The sequence below is a fragment of the Mobula hypostoma genome, chromosome 1 (genome assembly GCF_963921235.1).
Source record: "Mobula hypostoma chromosome 1, sMobHyp1.1, whole genome shotgun sequence".
Taxonomy (NCBI): Eukaryota; Metazoa; Chordata; class Chondrichthyes; order Myliobatiformes; family Myliobatidae; genus Mobula; species Mobula hypostoma.
Genome location: NC_086097.1, coordinates 229,528,542 through 229,538,266, shown reverse-complemented (window position 1 = coordinate 229,538,266; position 9,725 = coordinate 229,528,542). Strand labels below are relative to the sequence as shown.

At 43.1% G+C, this 9,725-nt stretch overlaps 1 protein-coding gene across 1 annotated transcript in view; it reads right to left on the bottom strand.

The window, feature by feature from the left end:
• Positions 1-9,725, bottom strand: part of zbtb10 (zinc finger and BTB domain containing 10) — a 98,639-nt gene that overhangs the window by 9,729 nt on the left and 79,185 nt on the right. The window contains exon 4 of the mRNA XM_063065574.1: positions 1,111-1,286. Within this exon, the coding sequence (XP_062921644.1) occupies positions 1,111-1,286 (176 nt within the window). The remainder of the gene's footprint in view (positions 1-1,110; positions 1,287-9,725) is intronic.

Genomic DNA, 9,725 nt, shown 5'->3' with positions numbered 1-9,725 from the left:
TATTTTCTAATAAAATTAGTAAATGGGAAAATGAAAGATGGTACACTGTAACTAATATACAATTCTGCTTATTGCACAAAGACTATAAGAGAAAAATTACTAAATTATTAGATGTTTACATACTAATCAGCTAAGAATTTTCCAAATATACAAGCCTTTATTCATTTCACCTTTTCCAGTCAAAGAACTTTCACCTGAGGTTATGAAAGCATAGATCCCTTAAGCACCAGAGATCAGAATCCTTCCCTTTCATTTTACACAAACTTAAAGTCTGTTTTGACTATCTCACCAACCTGTAAAGAAGTAAGTTCAAGAATTTCAGTCAGCACAGTGTAGAGGCGGTCAGAGGAGTAGCTCAAAAGCTGGCTGCAAACTTCACAGATAGCAAAATACAATATATAATAACAAAAAAAGGCAGCTCAGAGATAGAATCAAGATAATATGACACCAAACCAAGAGACAGAAAGGGAATAATCAAAAGTTTAGTTACTGAGATAGGTTTTAAACAGCATCTTAAGCAAAAAGAGGAAAATGGAGATGTTTACAGAAAGGAAATTCAGATTGGCTAAACACATAGCTACTTGAAATAGAAGGCCACAAGATCAGATAGATATTTGTATGGTCCAGGGATTTTTGAAGGGTGAGAAGGCTTCATGGCCAAGAAAAATTTAAACACTATGTTAGGAATTGTAAATTGAAGGCACAGGTGGACCATCTATCTAACACATGTTACAGTATGATAATTCAGTGAGGAGGTACGATTTTGCAGCAGAAGTTCAGATGACCTAAAATTTGAGAACAAAAATCCAAACTGGAAGGTTCTGAAAAATGGAATATGGCTCAGATTTACTAAACATTAAACTAATCTACCATCATGATTATAAAAATTGTAACAAAGACTAAAGAATAATGCTTTGGTATGCCCAGTCCTTAAATGGAAGGTACAGCTAAGTTTATAAGCAAACATGTTTGAGGATGTTACCAGAATACAACAAGGTCATGAGAAAGAGGCAGGGGTGAAAGAGAACTAAGCAAATACTTGTAACCAAATCAGGTTCCAAGACCTTCAATCACAGGTTCATAGTTCTTATAAATAGTACCCATACTCACCAAGGAATGTCTCTTAACATGTTCTCTTCGTGTGAATAACTTTCCACAGATGTCACAAGCAAAGGACCTCACACCAGTGTGTATCAGCTGATGTCTCTTCAATGTGCGCCGATACTTGGCAATGTAATTACAATGTGGGCATTTAAATTTATTTTGGCTACCAATTGAAGCATCACCTGGTAGACATAAAATTGATGCAGTTTATTTACATTCCTGTTCAAAATAGGCATTGTTGAAAATTTGAAATTATTATGATGCAAATAAATGGCAAGGTAAACAAGCTTTTCAGATACACCCATGTGTAAGTATTTTCTCTTTACATAAATGGAGGTAGCATAAAATTACTTTATAGATAAATAGCTTATTTAATTGGAGCAGATTACATTTATTCTTTAAAAATAATTTTAAGGATGTTTAGGGGAACTGTCTTAATAAGGAAGGCAGTATTAATGAACATAGGGCTAGGAATCTGGCGGCCATGTGGAACACGAGAATCAGCGATCACATCAGGTTGTTTGATGGCTGTGGAGAAGCATATTAACTACTTCAATGTTAAAACATTCAATTAAAGAACAGCCAATTCCAATTACATGATAATGAGAAGGTAGGCAAAAAATAGAAACTAAGTTCGAGATTCAAAACTAATTGAACATTGGCTGGTCTTCAGGCTTCACTAGTAGCCCAAATATATTCTCATGAAGGAGGAAAAGAAGGGATTAAAGCCAGAACTTCCCGGATGACCAAAAAGGGTACAGAGTAACATTACGCAGAAAAAGCAAGTATATGACAGATTCCACATTGTTAACACAAATGAGAAACCATGTTGATTACAGAGAGAACTTCGTCAATGAATATGCTGTTCTGGAGCCTCAAAGATGTAATTGAGATTCAGAGGTGCAAAGGGACTTGGGAATCCTTGGGTAGGACTTGTAGGTTGAATTGGTGGTAAGGAAGGCAAATGCAATGTTAACAATCATTTCAAAAGAACTAGCATTACATCCTTGCTTTTAAATTCTGAGGCTTTTTAAGACATTGGCTAGACCACAAATGATTGTGAGCAGTTTCTGACCCCTTATCTAAGAAAAGATGTGCTGGCATTGAACAAAGTCCAGAGGAGGTTCATGAATATAATCCCAGGAATGAAAGGGTTAACATACGATGAGCATTTGATGGTCCTGGGCCTGTATACGCTGGAGTTTAGATGAAGGGAGATCTCATTGAAACCTATCGAATATTGAAAGGCAAACACAAGGAATTCTGCAGATGCTGGAAATTCAAGCAACACACATCAAAGTTGCTGGTGAACGCAGCAGGCCAGGCAGCATCTCTAGGAAGAGGTACAGTCGACGTTTCGGGCCAAGACCCTTCGTCAGGACTAACTGAAGGAAGAGCTAGTAAGAGATTTGATGTGGGAGGGGGAGGGGGATCTCCAAAATGATAGGAGAAGACAGGAGGGGGAGGGATGGAGCCAAGAGCTGGACAGGTGATTGGCAAAAGAGATACGAGAGGATCATGGGACAGGAGGCCCAGGGAGAAAGAAAAGGAGGGGGGAACCCAGAGGATGGGCAAGGGGTATAGTCAGAGGGACAGAGGGAGAAAAAGGAGAGAGAGAGAAAGAATGTGTGTATATAAATAAATAACGGATGGGGTATGAGCGGGAGGTGGGGCATTAGTGGAAGTTGGAGAAGTCAATGTTCATGCCAGCAGGTTGGAGGCTACCCAGATGGAATATAAGGTGTTGTTCCTCCAACCTGAGTGTGGCTTCATCTTTACAGTAGAGGAGGCCATGGATAGACATATCAGAATGGGAATGGGATGTGGAATTAAAATGTGTGGCCACTGGGAGATCCTGCTTTCTCTGGCGGACAGAGCGTAGGTGTTCAGCAAAACGATCACCCAGTCTGCGTCGGGTCTCGTCAATATATAGAAGGCCACATTGGGAGCACCGAACACAGTATATCACCCCAGCCGACTCACAGGTGAAGTATCACCTCACCTGGAAGGACTATCTGGGGCCCTGAATGGTGGTAAGGGAGGAAGTGTAAGGGCATGTGTAGCACTTGTTCCGCCTACAAGGATAAGTGCCAGGAGGGAGATCAGTGGGGAGGGAAGGGGGTGACGAATGGACAAGGGAGTCGCGTAAGGAGCGATCCCTGCAGAAAGCGGGGGGGGGGGGGGAGGGAAAGATGTGCTTAGTGGTGGGATCCTGTTGGAGGTGGCGGGAGTTACGGAGAATAATATGTTGGACCCGGAAGCTGATGGGGTGGTAGGTGAGGACCAGGGGAACCCTATTCCTAGTGGGGTGGCGGGAGGATGGAGTGAGAGCAGATGTGCGTAAAATGGGGCGATGCTTTTGAGAGCAGAGTTGATGGTGGAGGAAGGGAAGCCCCTTTCTTTAAAAAAGGAGGACATCTCCCTCGTCCTGGAATGAAAAGCCTCATCCTGAGAGCAGATGCGGTGGAGACGGAGGAATTGCGAGAAGGGGATAGCATTTTTGCAAGAGACAGGGTGAGAAGATGAATAGTCCAGATAGCTGTGAGAGTCAGTAGGCTTATAGTAGACATCAGTAGATAAACTGTCTCCAGAGACAGAGACAGAAAGATCTAGAAAGGGGAGGGAGGTGTCGGAAATGGACCAGGTAAACTTGAGGGCAGGGTGAAAGTTGGAGGCAAAGTTAATAAAGTCAACGAGCTCAGCATGCGTGCAGGAAGCAGCGCCAATGCAGTCGTCGATGTAGCGAAGGAAAAGTGGGGGACAGATACCAGAATAGCTTTGGAACATAGATTGTTCCACAAAGCCAACAAAAAGGCAGGCATAGCTAGGACCCATGTGGATGCCCATAGCTACACCTTTAGTTTGGAGGAAGTGGGAGGAGCCAAAGGAAAAATTATTAAGAGTAAGGACTAATTCTGCTAGATGGAGCAGAATGGTGGTAGAGGTTAACTGATTATGTCTGGAATTCAAAAAGAAGCGGAGAGCTTTGAGACCTTCCTGATGGGGGATGGAAGTATATAGGGACTGGACATCCATGGTGAAAATAAAGCGGTGGGGGCCAGGGAACTTAAAATCATCGAAAAGTTTAAGAGCGTGAGAAGTGTCACGAACATAGGTAGGAAGGGATTGAACAAGGGGGGGATAAAACCGTGTCGAGGTGTGCAGAAACGAGTTCGGTGGCGCAGGAGCAAGCTGAGACAATGGGTCTGCCAGGACAGGCAGGTTTGTGGATCTTGGGTAGGAGGTAGAAACGGGAAGTGCAAGGTGTGGGAACTGTAAGGTTGGTAGCAGTGGATGGGAGATCCCCTGAGCGGATAAAGTCAGTGATGGTGTGGCAGACAATGGCCTGGTGCTCCTTAGTGGGGTCACGATCAAGGGGTAGATACGAGGAGGTATCCGCGCGTTGTCGCTGTGCCTCGGCAAGGTTGAGGTCAGTGCGCCAGACTACAACAGCACCCCACTTATCGGCGGGTTTAATAGTAAGGTTAGTTAGGATTGTTGCGGAGGGAGTGGAGAGCAGAGCGTTCGGAAGGAGTAAGGAACAAGGTGCAGTGAAGTCGAGACGGTTGATGTCCCATCGGCAGTTAGCAATAAAGAGATCCAGAGCAGGCAGAAGACCAGAGCGGGGTGGCCATGAAGAGGAGGAGGGCTGAAGACGGGAGAAAGGTCATCGGTGGGTGTGGAAGAGTCCTTGCCAAAGAAGTAGGCTTGGAGACAGAGATGGCGGAAGAACAGTTCCGCGTCATGGCGAACATGGAACTCGCTGAGGTGTGGGCGAAGGGGGACAAAGGTGAGGCCCTTACTGAGGACAGTGCGTTCTGCCTCAGACAGTTGAAGGTCGGAGGGGATGGTAAAGACCTGGCATGGATGAGAGCTGAGATCAGAGGGGGGAGGGGGGAGCCTGAGGTGTAGGGTTGGGGTGAGAGGAAGATGGAGCCTCTGAGGGCCCAGGAACTGATGGTGGGATCTGAGGGAGACGGGGTTGCAGAGTGGTGGTGGGGTAAGGGAAGATGGGAGTCACAATAGCAGCACATAAAGACCTGGCCTGGAGTTCAAGGTTGAATATTGAAAGGCCTAGAGAGAGTGGATGTGGGAAGGATATTTCCTATAGTCGGGAAGTCTAGGACAAGAGGGCAGGGCCTCAGAATTAAGGGACATGCATTTAGAACAGATGAGGAAAAATTTCTTAAACAAAAGGGTGGTGAATCTAAGGGTTTCACTGCCCCAGACAGGCCTAGTCGTTGGGGTGGTGGTTGATATGTTCTTGATTATTCAGTGTGTCAAAGGTTATGAGAAGGCAGGAGATTGGGATTGAGAGGGATGATAAATCAGTCATGATGGAGTGGTGAAGCCAACTTTATGGCCTAATTCTGCTCCTGTGAGCTATGGTCAGGGATGGGAATGAGAGGAGAAAGGAGGGGAAGGAGAGAAGGCAGGGCAAGGTGAGTTGTAGGCACCATAATCTTCTAACATAGATTCAGAGTAGTGCCCAAAGACTGGAAATTGCAAATGATACACTCTTATTTGAAAAAAAATGTTCTCAGAAAAACACTTTCAGTTAGTATTATACCTAAGCAGTGAAGAAGTTTTTAGAAACAGTAAATAGGGTAATATTTGCACTTTGACAAATATGGATCAATTAGCAAAATTGGTTGTGTTGTGTATTTAACTTCCAAAAGCGTACAATAGATTAAATCTGTGAAATAAATATTAGGTATAGCAAATGTCTAAGTAATAGGAAATAGCAATAAAAGACTTTTTCAGACTTGTGGGAAGTATACAGTGGAACTCAAAGGAGTTGTACTAAGTGTATGGCTTTTCTTCTTTATATCGATAAAGTGGATGTGGGTATACAAGGCATAATTTCCAATTAAACAAAACTTGGAGATAAAGTGAACTGTAAAGAGGATAGTAATAGACTTCAAGGATACAAAAGCAAACCACTGAGATGAAGATGTGGCAGCATTGACTCAATGGGCCTTCTTGCATATTTGTTACTAACAGAAAGAAATATACAAGGCAAATTTAAACTAGAGAGCACAATTGTAAGAGAGGTACAATAACAGAAAGATCTTGGATGTAATATTATTATCAAGGATTGCACTCATCTATCCAGCATCCTCTGACTTTCTACCATCACGCAGGAGACTCCAATAAGTAAAAACAGGAATGGTAGGAAAGGAAACAATTTCTTCCCTCAGGCCATTAGGCTTCTGAACTCCCAGCGCATCGCATTCAAAATGTCACTGTTTTGTACCTCACACTTATGCACTTTATTTATGTGTAATAAATCTGTAGATTTCATCCTTACTTTCATAAGTCATTATGTGTTATGTGTGTTATGCACACTACAGTTCTTTACACCCTGACTTGGAGAAACATCTCGTTTGATGGTATACATGTATATGACAAGCTTGACTTGTATGTGCATTGTATATCACAAATAAAAAGACATGGATACCATAGTTGTAAAAGCATATGACACCTTCGCCTTTACGTGTGGCGACATGGAAAACAAATGCAAGGAAATTATGAAAAACCTTCATAAAAGATCAGTTTGGGCTCAGATGGAGTACATCCAAGTCTGGGAACCACTATTTATGAAAGATGTGAAGGACTTTGTGGCTACAATGAGATGTATGAAAATAATTCCAGAGATGAGGTAAACTTTGTCCGGGTAAACTAAAGAATCTGGAATTGTTTTCTTTAGAGCAGAGATTGCAAGCAGCACAAACGAAGTTAGTATGACTTTGAGTGACAGACATAACAGATAACGGTGACTAGTGGAGTACCGCAAGGCTCAGTGCTGGGACCCCAGTTGTTTACAATATATATTAATGACTTGGATGAGGGAATTAAATGCAGCATCTCCAAGTTTGCGGATGACACGAAGCTGGGTGGCAGTGTTAGCTGTGAGGAGGATGCTAAGAGGATGCAGAGTGACTTGGATAGGTTGGGTGAGTGGGCAAATTCATGGCAGATGCAATTTAATGTGGATAAATGTGAAGTTATCCACTTTGGTGGCAAAAATAGGAAAACAGATTATTATCTGAATGGTGGCCGATTAGGAAAAGGGGAGGTGCAACGAGACCTGGGTGTCATTATACACCAGTCATTGAAAGTGGGCATGCAGGTACAGCAGGCGGTGAAAAAGGCGAACGGTATGCTGGCATTTATAGCGAGAGGATTCGAGTACAGGAGCAGGGAGGTACTACTGCAGTTGTACAAGGCCTTGGTGAGACCACACCTGGAGTATTGTGTGCAGTTTTGGTCCCCTAATCTGAGGAAAGACATCCTTGCCATAGAGGGAGTACAAAGAAGGTTCACCAGATTGATTCCTGGGATGGCAGGACTTTCATATGAAGAAAGACTGGATGAACTGGGCTTGTACTCGTTGGAATTTAGAAGATTGAGGGGGGATCTGATTGAAACGTATAAAATCCTAAAGGGATTGGACAGGCTAGATGCAGGAAGATTGTTCCCGATGTTGAGGAAGTCCAGAACGAGGGGTCACAGTTTGAGGATAAAGGGGAAGCCTTTTAGGACCAAGATTAAGAAAAACTTCTTCACACAGAGAGTGGTGAATCTGTGGAATTCTCTGCCACAGGAAACAGTTGAGGCCAGTTCATTGGCTATATTTAAGAGGGAGTTAGATATGGCCCTTGTGGCTACGGAGATCAGGGGGTATGGAGGGAAGGCTGGGGTGGAGTTCTGAGTTGGATGATCAGCCATGATCATAATAAACGGCGGTGCAGGCTCGAAGGGCCGAATGGCCTACTCCTGCACCTATTTTCTATGTTTCTATGTTTCTAGATACAGTCTAGATATACACTTCAAACCAATTAGACTGCGGAGAAATCACCAGATGACTGGCATTGTACACTCATCTCTGTCACATCTTCTATGGTGCCCTCATAAGCCTTTGATCCCAATTGATACATAAAAAAGAGATTTTGTCTCACTGTTCTCTGACTCAAAATAAATATGTCATCTTTGTCCTTGAAATGCAGGTTGGGAGTCTAAAGACCAGAAGGTATAGATTACTTAACCCCAATTTTGGAATAGCTCAAAAAAGTTGTGCAAAATCTTTGTTACTAGCTATTGTTACTGAGCCGACATTCACTATTTTAAAAATATACCTGTTGAAACATGAGGACAACATGCGCAGACATATCAAATGATCTGAATTTTATCAATGATGGATTGGGAACTTGAAACTCAATACCAACGTTGCAATTACCCTTATATCTCTATAAAAAGGTATACATCAGATTAACTTATGCATATAATTATAGAGCACCACAGCACAGAAACAGGCCCTTCAGTCCATCTAGTGTGTGTCAAACAGTTAGTCTGCCTAGTCCCATCAACCCACACCTACACCATCCATCCATGTACTTATCAAAACTTCTCTTAACAGTTGAAATCAAGCCTCCATTCACCACTTCCATAAGACCATAAAATATAGAAGCAGAATTAGGTCATTTGGCCCACTCCGCCATTTCATCATGACTGATCCAATTTTCCTCTCAGCCCCAATCACCTGCCTTCTCCCCAAATCCCTTCATGCCCCGACCAATCAAGAATCTATCAATCTCTGCCTTAAATATATATAAAGAATTGGCCTCTACAGCTGCCTGTGGTAAAGAATTCCACAGAATCACCACTCTCTGGCTAAAAAAATTCCTCCGATCTCCATTCTAAAAGGACACCCCTCTATTTTGAGGCTGCATCCTCTGGTCTTAGACTCTCCCACCATAGGAATCATCCTCTCCACATCAACTCTATCAAGGCCTTTCACCATCTGATAGGTTTCAATGGGTTCACCTCTCATTCTTCTGAATTCCAGCAAATACAGGCTCAAAGCCATCAAATGCTCTTCATACGACAAGCCATTCAATCCTAGAACCATTTTTGTGAAACTCCTTTGAATCCTCTCCAGTTTCAGCATATACTTTCTAAGTTAAGGTTCCTAATTGTTCACAATACTCCAAGTGAGGCCTCACCAGTGCTTTATAAGTTTTCAACATTACATCCTTGCTTTTATATTCTAACCCTCTTGAAATTAATGCTAACATTGCATTTGCTTTTCTCATCACAGACTCAATCAGCAAATTAACCTTTAGGAAATCCTGCACAAGGACCCCCAAGTCCCTTTATGCCTCACACATACAAGTTGCTGGTGAACGCAGCAGGCCAGGCAGCATCTCTAGGAAGAGGTACAGTCAACATTTCGGGCCGAGACCTTTCGTCAGGACTAACTCATAGAAGAGCTAGTAAGAGATTTGAAAGTGGGAGGGGGAGGGGGAGATCCGAAATGATAGGAGACAGGAGGGGGAGGGATGGAGCCAAGAGCTGGACAGTTGATTGGCAAAAGAGATATGACAGGATCATGGGACAGGAGGCCTAGGGAGAAAGAAAAGGGGGGGGGAGAGCCCAAAGGATGGGCAAGGGGTATAGTGAAAGGGACAGAGGGAGAAAAAGGAGAAAGAGAAAATGAATGTGTGTATATAAATAAATAAATAAACGGATGGGGTACAAGGGGGAGGTGGGGCATTAGCAGAAGTTTGAGAAGTCAATATTCAGATGCCATCAGGTTGGAGGCTACCCAGACGGAATAT